General features: G+C 46.6%; 1 protein-coding gene across 1 annotated transcript in view; it reads right to left on the bottom strand.

The window, feature by feature from the left end:
* The window catches only part of LOC118358630 (microtubule-associated serine/threonine-protein kinase 2), a 168,284-nt gene extending 157,308 nt beyond the window's left edge, over positions 1-10,976 (bottom strand). Inside the window, 1 exon segment of the mRNA XM_052480137.1 lies at positions 8,888-10,976. Within this exon segment, the coding sequence (XP_052336097.1) occupies positions 8,888-8,926 (39 nt within the window). The 5' untranslated portion in view covers positions 8,927-10,976.
* Between the last annotated feature and the right edge of the window lie 11,670 nt (positions 10,977-22,646).

Raw genomic sequence — 22,646 nt, forward strand, 5'->3', positions numbered from 1 at the left:
ACCTCTTTGTCTCATCACATTCGCTGCTGCTACTGTTTATTTCCTGTCACTTCAATCCTAGTTATATCTACATACAGTTGAAGTCGGAAGTTTACACACACCTTAAAGAAATACCTTTCAACTCAATTTTTCACAATTCCTGACATTTAATCCTAGTAAGAATTCCCTGTTTTAAGAATATGAAATGTCAGAATAACAGTAGAGAAAATGATGTATTTAAGCTTTGATTTCTTTCATCACATTCCCAGTGGGTCAGACGTTTACATACAATCAATTAGTATTTGGTAGCATTGCCTTTAAATTGTTTGACTTGGGTCAAACGTTTTGTGTAGCCTTCCACAAGCTTCCCACAATAAGTTGGGTACATGTTGTCCCATTCCTCCTGACAGAGCTGGTGCTACTGGGTTAGGTTTGTAGGCCTCCTTGCTCGCACACACTTTTTCAGTTCTGCCCACACATTTTCTATAGGATGAGGTCAGGGCTTTGTGATGGCCACTCTAACACCTTGACTTTGTTGTCCTTAAGCCATTTTGCTTCAACTTTACCCAGCTGAGACCAAGCTTTAACATCATGACTGATGTCTTGAGATGTTGCTTTAAGATATCCACATAATTTTCATTCCACATGATGCCATCTATTTTGTGAAGTGCACCAGTCCCTCCTGCAGTAATGCACCCCCACAACATGATGCTGCCACCTCCGTGCTTCACAGTTGGGATGGTGTTCTTCGGCTTGCAAACCTCCCCCTTTTTCCTCCAAACATAACGATGGTCATTATGGCCAAACAGTTCTATTTTTGTTTCATCAGACCAGAGGACATTTCTCCAAAAATTACGATCATTGTCCCCATGTGCAGTTGCAAACCGTAGTCTGACTTTTTTATGTCGGTTTTGGAGCAGTGGCTTCTTCCTTGCTGAGCGGCATTTCAGGTTATGTCGATATAGGACTGGTTTTACTGTGGATATAGATACTTTTGTACCTGTTTCCTCCAGCATCTTCACAAGATCCTTTGCTGTTGTTCTGGGACTGATTTGCACTTTTCGCACCAAATGATGTTAATCTCTAGGAGACAGAACGCGAGTCCTTCCTGAGTGGTATGACGGCTGCGTGGTCCCATGGTGTTTATGCTGGCATACTATTGTTTGTACAAATGAACGTGTTAACCGTTAGCCTACATGCCTTAACAGGGCTCAAGTGCTGCATTCAGTCATTCAGTCAGCCAACTCCACAATGCAACAACCCCCTTGCTCTCACCTCCTCTCCTTTCCATCTTCTATCTCTCCACCTCTGCCTCCCAGCTCCCCTTCAGTCCCTCCCCCTCTTCTCATTCCCTCCACCCTGCAGGTACAATTCCCCCCCCCCCCCCGTGTCCTCGCCTACCAACCCAGTGAAGCAGGATAACCATTTACCAGCCTGCCCTGTCCTGCCAGCCAGCACCGTCAAAAGAGTAAGATGCCCCGTGGCACTCCCCACTTCCCCTCCCAGTCTCGTCCTCCTCCTCCTCTCTCTCTCTCCGCACCTGAGCTCACATTGACACTTTCTGCTGATCAACCTCTCTGTCTGACTCTCCATCTATTCGTCTGTCTAGACAAAGGAGGAAAGATACAGCCAAAAGAAAAAGACATGGACAATACTCAACCCCTCTCTGCTTTAATCGTTAACCCTTCTGCCTGACGGAAACAGAAAAAGGATCCGAGTATGACCCTTCATTAAATCCTGCTCCCTCCCTTGGTTACTGTTGCAACCTCGGTCAACAATTTCCCCGGAAGCCCAATTCCCCTTTCAAACCACTGGAGAAAACCATTCACAATGATCTTGATGATGATGTTTTTAATGCACAATGAAATTAAACACAGACTACCCCTTGCTGACCAGGAAGGAGACTCTCCGGTATGTCGACATCAGATGAATTATATGCATTATACAGCCAACGTAGCTAACTTCTACCTTTGTAGAAAACAAGTTATATTAACTATGGATAGCTACTTAGCTAGCATTAGCAACGTATTCAATGAGAGCTATCTAACAAACAATGCAACAACAGTATCATTTCTGATAATAAAACATTTACAAAATTCAGGATACTCCGTATTTCAGGTATCATAGTTGCAATTACCCCTGGGGGCACTGTTCAATTATTTAACCATTTAAACATTTGCTTTTTTAAATGAAAATGTTGTTTTCTGGATCAAAATGGGGCTTAGGTAGTGGGTGTGGTGGGGCCGTGACCTTGGGCGTGGCAAATAGTGCAATTTCACTGTCTAACTTTTATTTTGATGATTGTTAGTTCTCAAAGATGATCCTATTTAAAAAATATAATAAGTCCATGATCTTTTCTACATACTTTACATCTGGTTTTAGTCATATAAGTTTACACTGAAAATGTTTTTCCATCCCGAAAATTATATTCATCTATATATTTCTTTAAATATATTTTTATTATTATTTATATAATAATAATAATATATGCCATTTAGCAGACGCTTTTATCCAAAGCGACTTACAGTCATGTGTGCATACATTCTACGTATGGGTGGTCCCGGGAATCGAACCCACTACCCTGGCGTTACAAGCGCCATGCTCTACCAACTGAGCTACAGAATTATTTTGTCTGGACATACTCTAGGCGGCCCATTCAATACTTTTCTATGCAGAAAAAAACCCTGCATAGCCTTCCTTGGCTTCCGAGTGGTGCAGCTATCTAAGGCACTGCATCTCAGTGCAAGAGGTGCCATTACAGACCCTGGTTCGATTCCAGGCTGTATCACAATATTCAAAAGTGTGAAAAGGAGTGCCGTTCTCCAACCGAAATACCCACAGACACGACTGCATAATAAAGACGCTATTGAAGTGTTAGTGTACATCAGAGTGAGCCATTCTAACAGCCCAGCATGGCAGATCTGGGACCATTAGAGAAATCACATGACAGCCATTTGGAATGGAAACGGACTGCCAGCAGGTGTGTACTGGCACCTGTGTGTGTGTAGATATATTAGTCCCGGAGACCAAATGACTCACCGTTCAGTCAGTGCATTTCGACCGTCACACACTCCTACCAGGGTAATGCCCCTATTTGACCTCCCACCCCAGGCCCATTTGACTGTCTACTCCAAAGGGAGACAGTTTAGATGTTCTGAGGTTTTGAGGAGCATACACTGAGATTAACAACAAGTCATGTGTCCTCTCTTAGTTGACGTCCATCTTCCTACACTATTAGCGTTGGAAGTTACCCCAGGGGAATGAACGCTGTGTGTATGTGTGTTTCCGGGGTGGGAGCTGATAGTGTTGTCTCTGTGGTCCAGCCGTACGGTGCCCCGTGGGCATCCATCCACACCAGAGGATTTGGAGAAACAAAACAACCCTTCCCCCAGCCAGCACACACAGTCCACTGGCCAGACAAAAACACTCATGCAGTCAAAGCTCAGTACTGCTTTATCCAACAGTGGGCCTAGTCTCTCTCTCACACACACACACACACACACACACACACACACACACACACACACACACACACACACACACACACACACACACACACACACACACACACACACACACACACACACACACACACACACACACACACACACACACACACACACACACACACACACACACACCTGATCCTTTGTCTGTCTGCACTCGGGCCAGCGGACACATATTCTCACGCATGGACAAAAAAACACACACGTTGGCTGAAGTGAGTAAGGTTTTTAACTGGGTCAACACTCGCAAAGGCCGCGGGGCCGGAAGGTATTCCAGGGCACGTCCTCCGAGAATGAGCAAGCTGGCAGGCATACTCACGGTCATTTACAACCTCTCCTTGTCCCAGTCCGTATCCGCCAAGTCTGACCACCATCATTCCTCCCGTCCCCAAGAACTCTGTGGCTACCTACCACAATGACTACCACCCTGTAGCAATGACTACCACCCTGTAGCAATGACTACCACCCTGTAGCACTCACATCATTCATCATGAAGTGCTTTGAACGGCTGGTTATGGCATCCCAGGCGCACTATAATTTGTTTACCACCCCAACAGATCCATAGACGACACAATCTCAACTGCACTCGACACTGCCCTCACCAAGGCAGATAAGAGGAATACCTACGTGAGAATGCTGTTCATTGACTACAGTTCGGCGTTCAACACCGTCGTATCAAATCAAATCAAATGTATTTATATAGCCCTTCGTACATCAGCTGATATCGTACCCTCCAAGCTCATCACCAAGCTTGGGGCCATGGGACTGAACACATCCCTCTGCAACTGGACTTCCTGACGGGACAAATCCAGGTGCTGAGGGTAGGCAACATTACCGTCCCCACGCTGACCCTCAACAGGGGGAAGCGAGGCAGGCAAGCACGCCCCCAACCAAATCACTAAGGACTTAAAATGGTCCACACACACACTGTCATAAAGAAGGTGCGACCGTGCCTCTTCCCCCTCAGGAGGTTGAAAAGGTTTGTCATCGGCCCTCAAATGTTTAAAAAAAGTTACAGTTTCACCATCCAGGACCATCCAGGACCAACCAGGACCATCCAGGACCATCCAGGACCAACCAGGACCATCCAGGACCAACCAGGACCAACCAGGACCATCCAGGACCATCCAGGACCAACCAGGACCATCCAGGACCAACCAGGACCATCCAGGACCATCCAGGACCATCCAGGACCAACCAGGACCATCCAGGACCATCCAGGACCAACCAGGACCATCCAGGACCATCCAGGAATGCCTCTGGAAAACTGTTAAAGACTCCAGCAAGCCATAGACTACTCTCTCTGTTTCCACACCGCAAGCGGTACCGGAGCAACAAGTCTAACACCAACAGGCTCCCGAAAAACTTCTATCCATAAAACTATCCATAAAACTGCTTAAACTATAAAACTGCTAAATAGCTAACAAAATGGACACATAGACTATCTGGATTGAGTCTTTTATTTATGCACATGACTCCATGCACACGCACTCACACTCACACACATTTGCTCACATACACACTCACGTCCGTACTGACACACGCGCATGCACACACACTCACATACAATCATCATACATGCTGCTGCCCCTCTGTTTATCATATATCCTGATGCATCGTCAGCTTACCCCTATGCAGGGCCCCTATACAGTTCAGACAGTGTTCACACCCCTTGACTTTTCCTACATTTTGTTGTATTACAAAGTGGGATTAAAATGAATTGAATTATCATTTTTGGTCTAAACAAAATACTCTGTAATATCAAAGTGGAAGATATTCAAAGTGGGAGAAACATTCAATGCTGTCTCTGGAAGCAACTCCAGTGTATATTTGGCCTTGGGTTTCAGGTTATTGTCCTGCCAAAAGGTGAATTTCTCCCCCAGTATCTGTTGGAGAGCAGACTGAACCAGGTTTTCCTCTAGGATTTTGCCTGTGCTTAGCTCTATTCCGTGACTTTTTATCATAAAACACGTCCTAATCCTTGTGGATGACAAGCAGTACCCTCCTGTACTACCTGTTCACCCATAACTGCGGGTGAACAGGTAGTAGAGTCACTACAAAGATACAGGCGCCCTTTCTAACTCAGTTGCCGGAGAGGAAGGAAAGCTCTAGGGATTTCACAATGAGGCCAATGGTGACTTTAGCCCAGTTACAGAGTTCAATTGCTGGATTCGGAGAAAATGAATGAATAACTTCACGATGGTCAAGGGGATTTTCACTGTCTGCTTTTTTAGATTTTTTGACCCATCTACCAATAGGTGCCCTTCTTTGCGAGGCCTTGGGAAACCTCTCTCCTCTTTGTGGTTGAATCTGTGTTTGTAATTCACTGCTCGACTGAAGGACTGTACAGATAGTTGTATGTGTGGGGTACAGAGATGAGGTAGTCGTTCAAATATCACATTAAACACTATGATTGCCAACAGAGGGAGTCCACGCAACTCATTATGGGTCTTGTTAAGCACATTTTTGCTACTGAACTTATTTGGACTTGCCATAACAAAGGGGTTGAATATTCGCCTCGAGACACTTCGGCTTTTCATTTCTTACTTGACATTAAGGTGTGTTGTGTGTAGGCAGGCCAGTGACAAAACAATCTCAATTGAATCCATTTTAAATTCAGTCTGTAACAACAACATGTGGGAAAAGTCAAGGGGTGAAGGCACTGTACATATCTACTCCGAGCACTCCAGTTTCCTTGCACATTGTAAACAAGTGACGTGCTCTATGTCACGGATATTCCCCGGGTAATGCTGCTCAGTCCGTTCACCAGCTCCAGGGGTCTACGTCACCGGCCTTCAAGGCGTCACTGGATCGTTACCACCAACCCCGGACTGTCTTGTCTCATTAGGCACACCTGGTTCCCATTCCCCCTGATTAGTATGTGTATATATGTGCCCTCTGTTCCCCATTGTCCTTGTTGATTATTGTTCCATGTCCGCTGGTCTTGTGAGTACCTGTGAGTACCTGTGAGTACCTGTGAGTACCTGTGCTCTGGTGAATCGGCGTTGGCGTTACCGTGTTAGTGTGCACTTGTAATCACGCGTCTCGTCCCGTGTATTTACTAGAGGTTTACACCTCGCCCTTAGTTTGGGTTACAGCCTTGTGTTATATACACTACCATTCGAAAGTTTGGCGTCACTTAGGAATGTCCTTGTTTTTTTTAAAGAAAACCACTTTTTTTGTCCATTAAAATAACATCAAATTGATCAGAAATACAGTGTAGACATTGTTAATGTTGTAAATGACTATTGTAGCGGGAAATAGCTGATTTTGAATGGAATATCTACATGGGCATACAGAGAGAGGCCCATTATAAAGCAAACATTGCACGTTTCAATGGCATGTTGTGTTATCTAATCCAAGTTTATCATTTTAAAAGGCTACTTGATTATTAGAAAACCCTTTTGCAATTATGTTCACACAGCTGAAAACTGTCGTGCTGATTAAGGAAGTAATAAAACTGGCCTTTAGACTAGTTGAGTATCTGGAGCATTTGTGGGTTTGATGGCCAGAAACAATGACCTTCTTCTGAAACTCGTCAGTCTATTCTTGTTCTGAGAAATGAAGGATATTCAATGTGAGAAATTGCCAAGAAACTGAAGATCTCGTACAACGCTGTGTACTACTCCCTTCACAGAACACCGCAAACTGGCCCTAACCAGACTAGAAAGAGGAGTGGGAGGCCCCAGTGCACAACTGAGCAAGAGGACAAGTACATTAGAGTGTCTACAAACACACACAAAGTTACTCACAAATGCACCATGAAACGTAAACAAAATCTGGCACATTCACAGAAAGAACCCAAGGCACACATTCCACTCACACACAAAATAGTCTGAGCTGAGGTCCTCTTTTCAGATCAATCCGTTTCCAACTGCAACCCAGGGAGTGACCCATCCCGCAATCTGTGGCCCATTAAGAAATACTGTGTGTCCTCTTAAATATCAGGCTGCTTTTACACAGGCCTCACTGAGACACTCTGCTGTCCAAGTCCTCTTTATTACACATCACTTTCTTTAAGCAGACAGAGTCAGGTTATCCTATGGTTAACCAGACCACCCTGTTTGCTGTTACAACATCAGAATGTCCCACTATGACATGCTGTAAAGAGCGATCCGACTAGTTCCTTTAAAAGACACTGTATCACATTAAAAATCTCTGCTCGACATCAGCCTGCAGCTATTTCAACGGCCAGTCAGAGTTTGAGGAAGATGTTACACAACTAACCTACTGCTGGAGGAAAACAGCACTGGATAGAGTGTCTGTCTCTGTGTGTGTGATATGAAGTAAGCAAGTGTTTGTGTGTGTGTGTGTGTGTGTGTGTGTGTGTGTGTGTGTGTGTGTGTGTGTGTGTGTGTGTGTGTGTGTGTGTGTGTGTGTGTGTGTGTGTGTGTGTGTGTGTGTGTGTGTGTGTGTGTGTGTGTGTGTGTGTGTGTGTGTGTGTGTGTGTGTGTGTGTGTGTGTGTGTGTGTGTGTGTGTCACTGCATGGCAGAGAGCATGACTTCAGCAGGGTTGGACAGCTGAGACGGGCATCCCTGTCACTGCAGGGCAGAGGAGGGTCACACCAGAGCCGGCTTGAAAGAGGCAGAGCTCTTCTCACACACACACGGCCTGGAGACATGGCCTAAGCCAGTATATGGACAGTCAGCACAATCATAGTACAGAGAGAAAGTTGTTGTGTATGAATCCTCCGTATAAAGTAAACAGGTCCGTTACTTGGCAGAATATGTCATGTCAGAATATGCCAACTCTAAATGAGAGGTACAGTAAGGCTCTGGTCATGAAACTTATCCAGGACTGAACCTATTCAGCCCAGGTCAGTTCAGCCAATACCCTCATTCTACCTGCTTTCATTCTTCAAATGAAGAATGCTAAAGAATTAGTACCACATAGTGTACTATGAGTAGTATTACCACGGACTGTACAGCAACAGTCTAGTCCACTCTATGAATTGAGCTGTAGATGGATTGAGGGTTGCCTGGTGGAGAAGGATATTCTTGGCTAATTCACTCCTGATTCTGGGCCTGGTCTGTGAAGCTCCTCTCTGCCAGGGGTTTGTGCTGTTGTAGATGTGGAGAGTGAATAATGCTGACACCACTGGCTGCTGTCGCCGTAGCCTCCCTCTACTGTTTCTGCCCGTCTGCATCAAGCAGGCTGATCGCACCGCACAGTATCACTGCTATAAAACACAACCACAGCCACTTCCAGGAAGCACACACTATGACTGATAACAAGTAGTCAGCACTCCGACAGCACAGTAGTACCAAGGAGAGAAGGTAATACATACTGTATAGCCTACGCAATGCCCGGGGTCAGTACACGAACGCTACAAACCGACACTCTGGTCGCATGTGGGTGTGAGGGGTGCTTGTTTTGGTGGTCGGTCGGGGACACGTCTTACCTGTAGACCCCTGCGTCTCAGAATGCTGGAGTCATCCATGTTCCTGCTGCTGTAGAGTCAAACAGTCGAGTCTCTATCCAGACAGTTTCACCCCTCCTTTAGGGGTACAGAAACACCCTTTACTTCTGGGGTTGGGGTACAGATCGAGAGATGGTCCTCTGCGCCAGGATGGGTAGTGGTGAGCAGGCACCTTTCAGGGGTCGATCACCGAGGGTGACTTAGCTCATAGTTCCTTCCCTCGCTCCTCTGGTCCAGCAGGATTCATTCGGACCTTACTCTGGGAACTAGATGTGTCACCGTCCATAGAGGGAAGAAATACCTCTCCTCTCTTTCAGACGGTCTGCTTGCCTCATGCCTCGGCAGTCTTGAGGCTTCTGCTGGTCAGTGCAACACGCTAAACAGTCCCCCGTTTGATTTCTAGTATTGGTTAGATGGTGTCCCTCCCTGATAAACACTGTAGGGTGACTTCCAAAAGATTCCCCCGGAAAATGAAAGGCTCAGCAGCAGTGGTTGTTCTCCGTTCTTCTCAATGAGGCTACGCTACATCGTTGCCTGTCGGTGCAGCGCCGATGTAACTAGGTTGATAGTGGTATGCGAGCTTGCTTCTCTCGTCCTTCCCTCTAGTTCTCTTTCTGTGAATCACGTGTTGTCTCTAAGCTCCTCTCTCATTCATCTGCTCAACGACAGGCACACAACTCCCTCTCTCTCTCTCTCTCACACCTCCACCGAGTCTGTGCTCAGTAGAGAGAACATGTTCAGTTGGAGCTTACTATCTAACTATCTGTTACCCTCTTCTCTATTTCACTCTTTCTCTGACCGTCCTTCTGTCCGTCTATCTGTTCCCCACAGTCACTACTTCTATGGAGACTTCACTACTCCATAATTCATGGGCAGTTTGCATCAGACATTAATGATCACAATGGGGCCTAATGGGAAGAGGGAGAGAAAGGGGCGCCCAGGCTGATCGTCCGTCTCACTGCAGTCTACCAGCTTAATTAGAAAGAGACTGTAAACGCACACAATACTCTCACACTCTCACATACATACTTGGCTTCTAACCCCCTCAGAACAAACAGTCTGAAGAACAAGGTGCTTTCTGCTTTCAAGGTTGTTGTTTTTTGAGAGCAGTATTGATGAGTGAGTCCAACTCCAGTCGAGCACAGTGGGCAGTGAGCTTCCAAGCATCTACACAGCTTCAAGGCTAGACTGTGCGCTCTCTCTCTTTCTCTCTGTAATAGATGCTCCACTTGGACTGCCCGAGATGGAGAAAAGGCAGAAGAAGTATTGTGAACAACACACACAGTGGCTGCCCACACTGGGATCTGAGGCTCAGGGAAAGGCAGTGGGCAGCAGCACTCTAGAAACAGCAGAGCAGCAGCCTACAAACCGTAGAAAGGGAAAAGGCCAGCACCTCTATCTCTACTCAGACCAGCAGAGCCATTCCCTCAGAGCAGAACAAGGAAGAGCAGAGGGAGGAGGCAGGAGGCACCTGCAGCAGATTGCAATGTTGGCCCCAACACACAAACGATAGGAATGCCGGTCATATGCAGCAGTCATCTCTTCATTTCTCTCTTGTTCTCTCTCCGCACATCCACCTCTCCCAGGTTCAAGTCTGTGGGCTCGGCGTAATGCATAGGGGGATCCATCGCAGCTGGGAGTGATAAAAGGAGAGGATGTCAGTCTCTTCTCATCCTGTCTTTCCTTAAAGAGAACCGAGATGTGTCTGTTGGTTGACGAGGTTCTTTACTGGAATGCTGCTACAACCAAAAGGCACGATTCTCTCCGTCTCTTCTCTGGCATCAGTTGTCCCCAGGGTGGTCTGTGGCAGGTGGTCTCCCAGTGCAGGTGGTCTTGGGGAGGCAGATGGGCTCACGTTTTTGGTAACAACGCACCTTTATCAACAGGGTCTTACGGAGCAGCGAGAGGTTCTCTCTGGCATTGTCCCTGGCTGTTTCTCTTCCTCTCTCTGTTTCCGTTTCTCTCTCTCTGTTCCTGCGTGTGTCGATGCACTCACATGCTCATGCACCTCCCCCGTTCCTTTAGAGTGTGGGATCTCGCTCTCTTTCCCTCTTTCCCTCTCGCTCTCTTTCGCTCTCTTCCCCCCCTCTCTCTCTCTCTCTCCCTCCCTTCGTCTACTCTCGCGTCCGCTCTCGTTCGTCAGAAGAACTGTTCGGGGAGCCAGCCAATCACACACAAGCAGTGAATTTACATAGAATGAATGGAGGGAAAAAAGCTCCGCCTTGCTTTCTGTCCACTCCAAACTCGCCACAGCTCTGTTCTCTCAACGAAACAAGGGGCTGCATTTGAACACACACATATGGCATACACAGGAGAACACACACATATACATATTAATCACTGGTCTGTGCTGATGCATTATTGCATTACAATGAATTAATCATGAGTGCTCTAATCTGACAGTAGGCCGATTAATAATTTATCAACAATATTTGAACAAAGTCAGTCTCCACTGTGTCATTAACAGCTAGCTACCGTTTCTCCTCTAAAGCTTCAACAAAGTACTGAGTAAAGGAATACTTAAAAGTAAATGTTACATTTCATTTTTTTTTATACATCTGCAAACATTTCTAAAAACTAGTTTTGCTTTGTCATTACTGGGTATTGTGTGTCGATTGATGAGGAGCAAAAAACAAGAGGTCTTGATTACTTTCCTGAATTCACAGTAGGTAGGGGTAATGTGACTAGGCGACAGAATAGAACAAATAGTAGCAGCAGTGTACATGATGAGTCAAAGGAGTTAGTGCAAAAATGATGAATGCTGATAGTTACAGGAAGCTATTTGGAGAACTAATTAGTAGTCTTATGGCGTGGGGGTAAAAGCTTTTCAGTGTCCTGTTAGTTCCAGACTTGATGCATCGGTACCGCTTGCCGTACGTTATTATAGAGACGTCTATGACTTGGGTAGCTGGAGTCTTTGCCAATTTTTAGGGCCTTCCTCTGACACCGCCTTCTGAGACGGCAAGGATCTAGGCCCCACTCATGTACTAGGCCGCACTTCCCTAGTAGTCACCAACAATCTCTGAGTCGAGATCACTTTCGGAGTCAAAAAGCAAGCCGAGATCAAACGCTCAGATTTTTATTTTATTTTTTACATTAAATAAAAAGAGTAACAACAATTAAAAACAGTTCTGTAGGAATTAAGTTTGGGCCTAATACATTATCTCAGCATATTGGCTATATGCCTGGCCTCACAATATTGTTATTCTCATAGCATACTATATTTCAAAACTCGAGCTTTGATAACAAAATAGATCAGTTGGTGTGGTACTTGCAAGGCACCGCGGCGCATACATTTAAATAATTCCCTCTTTCTTATTTTACTGAACTGATGGTACCTTCATTTGATGGTCATGGTGCTTTCAAGACAACTGGAAACTCGGTAAAAGAACGAGGTCAAAATCATGACGTCAGTGATCTTCAGGTCGGAACGTCGGAGCTCTACGAGCTGCTGATAATAATAAAAACGTAGGGCTACCGATACACTTGGCTACGCATTCGTCGTAGCTGCAGCGCGAGTGGAAGTACGGAGAAACCTCGTAAAAACAGCAGCTCTTTGCTGTATTCTTTGACACTCTGCCCAGTCATGAGAAATCCACAGATTAGGGCCTCATGAATTTATTTCAATTGACTGATTTTCTTATATGAACTGTAACTCAACAAAATATTTGAAATTGTTCCATGTTGCGTTTATATTTTTGTTCAGTATAGCATGAGAGCAAGAGAGAGCGAGAGAGAGAGGAAGAAAGGTAGAGCTCTATCGAGCGATGCACTCGCCATTTACCAGTGACATTCTGTAAAATAGGGACCTTCTAGCAGTCGTAAGGACAAAGATTCAGCCAGAGGCAGGTAGGCAGGGTAGAGGTTTAAATGGTGGATGATTTATTTCCACAGCACTGGTGATGACGGTGATACATTTACAAGTATACGAACTTCTGACTTTAAAATGTCAGTGTTCAAAAGAAATACGACACAGGTGGGGTCTTATCCAGCTCGGATACAAGCTCCCCATTTGAATCCTCATACAGAACTGCCCGAACATACCCAAAAGGGAACTTAAATGACATAAACCACACATAACCTGACACGCAGGCCATGTACATTTATGCGCACTGAAACCAGACATGTGCTCCAAACAAAAGATAATGAAGATAGTGACATAAAACTGCTAAATAGAATTAAATCATCCAAAGCTACTTCATCACAAGTGTTGCATAGATTGTGAGCTCTCCAAACAACGTGTCTGCTGTGATAATTAATTTAATTACTGAACAGAAATGACTGTAACCGAACATTCAAAATAAGGGGGAAATTGTGGGGATTTATTAGGTCCCACCTATTTCTGCTCCCTTCCTCCAGCGCTCGACGTCATTGGTCTACTAACCAACGGTCCTGGCAACCCCCGCTGAAAAACATCCCCATGATGCTGCCACCACCATGCTTTGCTGTAGGGATGGTGTCAGGTTTCCTCCAGATGCAACGTTTGGCATTCAGGCCAAAGAGTTTAATCTCCAGAGAATCTTGTTTCTCATGGTCTGGGAGTCTTTAGGTGCCTTTTGGCAACTCCAAGCGGGCTGTCATGTGCCTTTTACTGAGGAGTGGCTTCCGTCTGGCCACTCTACCATAAAGGTCTGATTGGTGGAGTGTTGCAGAGATGGTTGTCCTCCTGGAAGGCTCTCACATCTCCACAGAGGAACTCTGGAGCTCTGTCAGTGACCATCGGGTTCTTAATCACCTCCCTGACGAAGGCCCTTCTCCCCCGGTTGCTCAGTTTGGCCAGGCGGCCAGCTCTAGGAAGAGCCTTGGTGGTTCCAAACTTCTTCCATTTTATAATGATGGAGGCCACTGTGTTCTTGGGGACCTTCAATGCTGCAGATTGTTTTTGCACACTTCCCCAGATCTGTGGCTCGACACAATCCTGTCTCGGAGCTTTACAGACAATTCCTTCGACTCATGGCTTGGTTTTTGCTATGACATGCACTGTCAACTGTGGGACCTTATATAGACAGGTGTGTGCCTTTCCAAATCATGTCCTATCAATTGAATTTACCACAGGTAGAGTCCAATCAAGTTGTAGAACCATCTCCAGGATGATCAATGGAAACAGGATGCACCTGAGCTCAATTTTGAGTCTCATAGCAAAGGGTCGGAATACTTATGTAAATAAAGAATTTCCGTTCTTTATTTTCAATATGTTGGCAAAAAAAAACGTTTTCACTTTGTCATTATGGGGTATTGTGTGTAGATTGCTGAGGATTTTGCTGAGGATTCCATTTTAGAATAAGGCTGTAAAATGTGTAAAAAGTCAAGGTGTCTGAATACTTTCCACAGGCACTGTATAGCCCTCAGTAGCCTCCGTCATCTGGCAGTATTGGTTTTTGTTACGTTCAGTACGCTTCTCCTGTTTTGTATTATCTTCATGTTTTTTATTATTTAACTCACCTGCTTCCTGACCCCCTGTGCATTCGTTACAGAAAACTGCCTCTCGAAATATGGAAGCAGCAGTCCATGAACAGGAACACCTACTCCGTCAACACCATGACAAGCTGGCTCAACTGGGTACGGTAATAGATGTGGTCCTCCACGTTCTCCACCACTTTGACAACACCCGAGAGGATTCATCTACAACTAGCAGAGGACTCTCTAACACAATTAGTCCCAGCGAGCCAGTCCCCCATCCTATCCAGTAGTCCGCCCAGGTCAGCAATGCACTATTGTCCCTCCCGGAAAAATATGACGGGACTCCATCGAAATGCAGTTGCTTCCTACTCCATTGCCCTCTTTATTTCGCCCATCAGACAGGAGCCCCCACCAACGAGGAGTCCAAGGTTGCCACAGTCATTTCCCTGCTGACCAGGCAGGCTTTGGAGTGGGCTACGTCCATCTGTGAGGGAGGAGAGGAGGAGCTGGGTTCCTATGAGAGGTTCGCGGCTCTGTTCAGGGTGGTCTTTGATCATCCACCTGAGGTCAGAGAGGGTAATGAGCAACTACTCCAACTCCGGCAGGGTGCCCAGACCTCTGCGGAGTACGCTCTCACCTTCTGGACTGTGGCAGCCTCCAGCAGATGGAATGAGCCGGCGCTCCGCACCTTATTCCGAAGAGGACTGCGCGAGGTCCAGACGGAGTTGGCAGGTCGGAGAAACAACCTTTCCTTGGACGCGCTCATAGCGATGGCCATCTGTCTGGATAACCTTCTTCAAGAGCGCCGGCACCCTCATTGTCTCTCGCCTTCCTCCTTTTTCCGTCCTGCTTCAGCGGAGTCCGGTGCATTCCAACCCAGGGCCCAACCCGATGGAAAACTCATGTCTACCCCCCCATCTCCCAGGGTAGGCGTGAGTATTCCATCATCATCATCGCTTTCTGCTAAACCCTTCCCAGTTTTTTCATTTCACTGGCTGGCTGTTTCTCATGTATTGTCTCCACAGCTCTAGTGGACTTTGGTGCCACAGGGAATTTCATCAACTAGGCCCTTGCCTCCTCATTGAACATAACCTTATACCCGCTCTCCTCTCCTTTTCCGGCCCAAGCTTTTGGGTAATCTACCATTGGGATCCGACACTATCACGCACATCACAGCACCACTCACCATCTCCGTGGGACACCTGCACCAAGAAAACCTTCCATTGCTTATCACAGAGGCACCCATATATAAAGTCATCCTCAACGTCCCGTGGCTCCAATGTCACGACCCCATCATCTCCTGGTCGAGGATGGAGATCACTGCCTGGGCACCCGGATGTGGGAAGACCTGCTTTCCCTTAACCTGTGGTTCCACGTCAGTTGAAAGTCCTGTGGTTGCCCTCCAGCCCAACATCCCGGAGGCCTACCATTATCTCCACGCCACCTGTCTCCCTCCTCATCGCCCCTGGGACCTTTGCCATCGACCTGCTAGCAGACTCTGTGCCTCCTCACAGCCGCATCTACCCATTGTCGGGAGCTGAAACCATTGAGGACTACATCCAGGAGGCTCTCTAACACGGTTTCCTCCACCCATCCACCTCCCCTGCATTAGCTTCTTCTTCGTGGCCAAGAAGAAGGGAGGCCTACATCCGTGTATCGACTAAAGAGGTCTCAATTCCATAACAACCAAGTACCGCTACCCTCTCCTGTTGGTGCCGGCCGGCATCGAACAGCTCCTCAGGGCCCATTTTTTTACTAAACTGGACCTGTGGAGTGCCTACAATCTCATCCGCATTCCGGGACGGGGATGAATGGGCACTATGAGTATGTGGTGATGCCTTATGAATTAGCCAATGCTCCGTCAGTGTTCCAGGCATTCGTGAATGAGGTTTTCCGGGAACATGCTTGGACGTGTAAATTGACGACATCCTGATCTACTCGGCCACCTTGGAGGATCACATCGCACGCGTCCGGGTTTTCCTGGAGAACCATCTGTACGTCAAAGCGGAGAAGTGCCAGTTCCATCAGGGTGCGGTCTCCTTCTTGGCATATCGGATCAGCCCAGAGGGAGTGGTTATGGAAGAGAGGAAGATTAATGCAGTCAGGTCATGGTAAGTCCCAACCACCATAAAGGGACAACGGTTTTTGGGTTTGCTAACTTATACCGGCGCTTCATTAAAAACTTCAGCTCTATTGCCTCTCCTCTCACCTCTCTCCTCAAAGGTGGTCCCCGTAAGTTGGTGTGGAATGCTGTTTCACCTCCGCCCCATTGTTGAAACACCAAGATCCTACGCTGCCCCCCATTTCTCATCCTCACTGACCATCGGAACCTGGAGTACAAACGGACAGCGAGGTGACTGAATCCGAGCCAAGCAAGGTGGATACTTATCTTCTCCAGATTTAACTTCACCATGTCGTATTGCCCAGGATCAAAGAACATCAAAGCCAATACCCTGTCCTGTCTCCACTATTCGGGAGAGGTTCCGGTCCTGAGTGCGCCCATCATACCGCCCACCCTAATCGTTGCCCCTGTTCTTTGGGACATAGACGTGGAGATCCACCAGGCTCTGGAGAGGGACCCCCACCTGCTGTCCGTAGCGCACCTACTTTCCCATGGAGGTAAACAATCAGCTGTTGACCTGGGCGAACACATCTCTCGTCGCTGGACACCCAGGTATCACCAGCACTATCTCCAGAAAGTACTGGTGGCCCATCTTGGTGCAGGACGTCCCTCGCTATGTCAACTCTGTATGTCCCAAACTAAATCTCTGTGCATTGTTTTTTTGTCACTGATCTCCCCTCTGCTGATGGTTTCACTGCGATTATGGTTGTTGTGGACATATTCTCTAAATCCTATAGTTGTATCACTCTCTCTGGTCTCCCTACCACTCTCCAGGTCACTGAGGCACTTTCCAGCAGCTCTTCCAGCACTATGGCTTTCCGGAGGACATCGTCTCCGACCGTGGACCCCAATTCACATCACGGGCATGGAGAGCCTTTATGGGGAAGCTGAGGGTCACGATCAGCCTTCACTTCCGGGTACTGGCCTCAGTCTAACGGGCAAGTGGAGAGAATAAACCAAGACCTGGGGAGGTTCCTTAGGAGTCACTGCTAGGACTGGGAAATCAGCCAGCCCGAGCCAGACCGAAACTCCTGCGGTGAACGAGTGGTTCAGATGCGCAGAGAAGGTTTGGAACAATGCCCAAGTGAGGCTCCAGCGACTCATCTGCCACCAGAAAGCTCCCATGTTCCATCCTAGTGATCACGTCTGGCTCTCCACCAGGAACCTCCAACTGCCTCGTAGGAAGTCCACCGGAGGGTCAACGAGGTAACCTACAGATTACAACTCCCAACTAACTATCAAATCTCACCCTCCTTTCCCTCCTCAGGCCGGTGGATCCTGGTCCCCTGGCTGATGCCATCCCCGCAACACCCCTCCGCCTCCCCCACCTATGCTGTTAGGTCTCTCCTGGACTACTGACATCGTGGGGATCGCCTCCAGTACCTGGTGTACTGGGAAGGGTACGGTTCTGAGGAGTGCACCTGTGTCCCAGTGGCGGACATCCTGGACCCTAAAATCATCCGGGATTTCCATCTCCACTCTCTGCACAATTTCAGAAGGCACACTGGACGCTCTGATCGTTCTGACCTCACAACGGCAGTCAAGCACCCAAGCTAACTGTCTAACATTGGCTAGCTTGCTAGCTACATCCAGACACAAATGAGAGAACACCCCACTCTGACCATTTTACTCACCCTAGCAGAGCTGGTTAGGCTGTTTTAATGTTATCCAGAGCGTTGGTGACTAACTGTGTTGCTGGCAACAATTGAATTACGTTTTTTGGTGATGTTTACTGACACCAGCCATATTCAACAGGTGTTGAGCATTCGTAAATTCATCAGTTATTCTGCGCTCTGGCACACTCAGATGAGAGTGCTCTGAAATCAGAGATGATGGCCAAGCTGAATTTACGAACACACCAAAATGGTTACTTGCATAGTGGAGTATTTTGTGAGACATGTAGCTAGCTAGGTAAACAATGAACCGTACTCCCAACTCATGATGTTACTATCCTGTATGAATCTGCAGGTAACTAACCAACAAGGTTATAGCTAACATTAGGCTATAACTTGCAAAGCAAATGGCTCTGAGATAAGATCATACACGTAGCGAGCCAGCCAGCCTTTCTGTCAAAATTAGAAATGTGTAATATCTGAAAATGTAGCTAGCAGGACTATCTTACCCGTGCTCTGAAATCAGAGTAGATAGTGACATTCTATTGAAATTGATAGTTGCACGGTGGTGTATTTTGTTAAGACATGTCGCTAACTAGCTAGCTAAACAATGAACCATAATCCCAACTCACTACCCTGCTATCTTTAGCTCGCTAGGTAACAGTACACTTTAACTTGAAATGAAAATGATTTTGTCAAAATTAGAAACGTGTAATATCTTCTCCCTGTCACGGATGCCATGGTTGCCCTCAGTTTGAAGACGTAATCCAGAGAAAGGTGTTTTCTCCATCTCCTTAGCTATCATACTCTAATTCCACTGATTTCAAAACTTGGAGAGCAACACTTATGAAGTTTTACTAAGCAATATATATATATTTTTTAAAGCAGTGTTAGACAGTATTACCTACACATACTAACCAGCTCAAATAGACAGAAGCGTGCCATATGGCAGACCAATCTGAACTCATTATCTCAGCCAATCATGGCTAGCGGGAAGGTTGCTCCCTTTTTCTGTGGCTAAACCAACTAGGCACATACTATAACATTTTTATTCGTATTTACAGATGGCATACAAGTTTGTTGTTATGGGACATGAAAGTTCACGTTCCAGAAGGCTCGTGTGAAGTCGTGACCCGCGACATACGCCTAGTTTCCTGAAACAGGTCAAATATTTCACAAGGGCATTGATAAACATTTAACCAACAAAGGGCAAACAATTGACACAATGAACACAATAAATGCGCACAAATTGGTGGGAGTCAGTGTGCATTGGGAAACTAGAAAGTTACCAGCAGAAGACTGAGGTACAGAAAAAAGTATGAGGTGTGTGGGTGCGTGCATGTGTGTATGAACCCTAGGGATGCTTGATAGTCAATCATATCAAGCAATTACATTTATGCAGTGTTTTGTTTTACTAAGTCATTTGTCATGATGGAGTAACTGTTACAAAACATCCTTTTGTCCAATCGGTAGTCACATTTTCAAAACTCAAAACACAATTAGCACAACATCTGTTTGTTGTGCTAATTGTGGACCATACCATTAATTGTGGACCATACCATTAATTGTGGACCATACCACAATTCATGTTGTTTTCACAGAATATGCAGTCAATTAACACGTTTCCAAAATGCTTACATTTTCTTTACACACAAGTCTACCCAATACCAAAATTATGGATCTTTCTTGTTTAATTTACAAATGCTTGCACACAGCATGGCAGAAATGAAGACCTAATGTTCAAAACCTTAAATATAGTATAAAGCCTCTACTTCTTCAATAACACCAGCTCAAAAGCTATATTGAAACAGCTGATGAGAATTGTTGAATGAACAGATCATTAAAACATCAAGAAATAGCTGATTTACTATAAGTTGTATAAAATAGATCAATCACAGCTGATTCCAATTTCAGTGAGAGGAGTAGCTGGACCAGTGAGAGGAGTAGTTGGACCAGTGAGAGGAGTAGTTGGACCAGGCAGAGGAGTAGCTGGACCAGGCAGAGGGGTAGCTGGACCAGGCAGAGGAGGAGCTGGACCAGGCAGAGGAGTAGCTGGACCAGTGAGAGGAGTAGTTGGACCAGTGAGAGGAGTAGTTGGACCAGGCAGAGGAGTAGCTGGACCAGTGAGAGGAGTAGTTGGACCAGGCAGAGGAGTAGCTGGACCAGTGAGAGGAGTAGTTGGACCAGGCAGAGGAGTAGCTGGACCAGGCAGAGGAGTAGCTGGACCAGGCAGAGGGGTAGCTGGACCAGGCAGAGGGATAGCTGGACCAGGCAGAGGAGTAGCTGGACCAGGCAGAGGGGTAGCTGGACCAGTGAGAGGAGTAGTTGGACCAGGCAGAGGAGTAGCTGGACCAGTGAGAGGAGTAGTTGGACCAGTGAGAGGAGTAGCTGGACCAGTGAGAGGAGTAGTTGGACCAGGCAGAGGAGTAGCTGGACCAGGACAAGGGAGAAGGAGAGGTAGGGGGAGAGGAGTAAGAATGCGTGGTGGTGTTCAAAGGAGAGTAAGAGCTGTTGTCACTGATGAAATAAGACCCACCATCATAGACCATGTGGTAAACCATGGTCTATCACTGAGAGGGACTGGTGAAAGAATCCAGCCTAATACCATGGCCTATCACTGAGACAGGCTGGTGAAAGAGTCCAGCCTAATCTCAGACGGTCAACGATGACTTCCATTATCCGGAATTTTCAACAAACCAACAGGTAAGTAATGCATTTCACAAGGGCTTCTTCTATCATTACTGTTGCGACGTCCCACAGTAAATGTAGACCACCAGTTCCAATGCAAATACATACAATGTATTTTTGTTCCTCTAAAGGACGCAATGTCTTCGTCCTTCTGGGGGAAGAGAAAAGCTCCTCAGTGAAGACCAAGAGCATGCCATTGTAGGATTGGTCATTGCTGACAATGCAATAAAACAGAGAAATTCAGACCAGAATTGTAGAGGACAACCTGGTATTCCACAATGTGGAAAGTATCAGCCTGACTGCCATCGCTCAGACTCTGACCAAACACAGAGTTCAAACGAAACAGTTTTACACAGTTCCTTTTGAAAGGATCTCTGGCACCAATAGGTCCAGGTATGGTGTCTATCCAATATGTCTGTGTCTATAGTGAGTTTTACACTATGCTACTCTACATGTAAACATGGGTTACAGTACATACTGTAACATACATTTGGGACAGCAGGTAGCCTAGTGGTTAGAACGTTGGGTCAGTAACCAAAAGGTTACTGGATTGAATCCCCCCGAGCTGACAAGGTAAAAATCTGTCGATCTGCTCCTGGACAAGGCAGTTAACCCACTGTTCCCTGGTAGGCCGTCATTATAAATAAGAATTTGTCAAGCCTTGACGTGACAACCCCACAACCTACTCCACTACAACCCCTCTCCTCAGGGAGAGGCCCCACTGTGTGTGTGTGCATGCGTGTGTGTGTGTGTGTGTGTGTCAAAGGCCAAGGGGAGCAGAAGAGAATGTAGAAGAGACACACTACAAGCCGAGTGACCTCTGCGTGAAATAACACACAAGCCATGTAAGAGAGAAAGCGAGAAGGAGGAGAGAGGGAGTATGGGGGTAGAGACAGAGAATGAATAGCGACGTAGAGAGAGAGAGACAGACTAGGCTAGCAGGCATCACACCCTGATGTGGTTTTTAGATGACTATACTTCACCTAGATTCATCCAATCACACACATAGGATACGTACCATACAGTAGAGGTCTTCAAGGCTCCACCTGTACCTGAATACCCGAAACCTGATCCGGGTCCAGATCCAGAATTCAAAATAATGTCACAGGTCGGGTCGGATTTGATTTGATTGTCACGGGTCTCGGGTATGTGTAATTTTAACTGACTTGTCCGGAAGGGCCCATGTACAGATCCGAACGCGACTGCTGCAGTAGACACAGAGAGATACATTTCATAATTTATACTGCTGCCCTTGCTTTTCACGAGAGTGGAGCGTGGCACGTGTAGCTTCAAAGCGGCAATAGGCTACAGTCATAGAGCCTCCGTGTGCGGCAAAAGTAAGTATCTATCTAATCAACGGAAAATGGCGGAATCAAAAGTTAAAGGAGAAGGACAGGCTACAACAACCAAGAGCCAACAGGTAGGCTGTTACTTAATATTCTGAAAGGAGTTGTTGTTGTTATTTGTAACTGTAGGACGAGAAATCACATGCACTGCAACCACAATCGCGGCCGGACCTCCCCGTCGCGGTCGGCTGGGCGCGAACCCAGAGTCTCTGGTGGCACATCTAGCACTGCGATGCAGTGCCCTAGACCACTGCGCCTCCTGGGAGGCCCCACGTAGTCATATTGAACAATAAATATCCTAGCTATGGCAGCTATTAGTCTACCATAGCGCCCTCTCCTCACTGCTCGTGTCACTCGCTCACAGTACGGCCCTTCCTCCGCCTGATAATCAGCATATCTCTCTCCCTCCTCTTACGCTTCAGGTCTGGTTATTAAAGTACCTTAAAATAAACTTTTTTGCTCACTTTTCTGCTGCTTCCCACACTCGGATCGGACCAGGTCTATTCGGAACGGGTCTAGTTGTACTCGAGTCTTTTCGGAACGGGTCTCTATCGGGTCTGCGTCAGAAAGCA

The sequence above is a fragment of the Oncorhynchus keta genome, chromosome 26, assembly GCF_023373465.1.
Source record: "Oncorhynchus keta strain PuntledgeMale-10-30-2019 chromosome 26, Oket_V2, whole genome shotgun sequence".
Taxonomy (NCBI): Eukaryota; Metazoa; Chordata; class Actinopteri; order Salmoniformes; family Salmonidae; genus Oncorhynchus; species Oncorhynchus keta.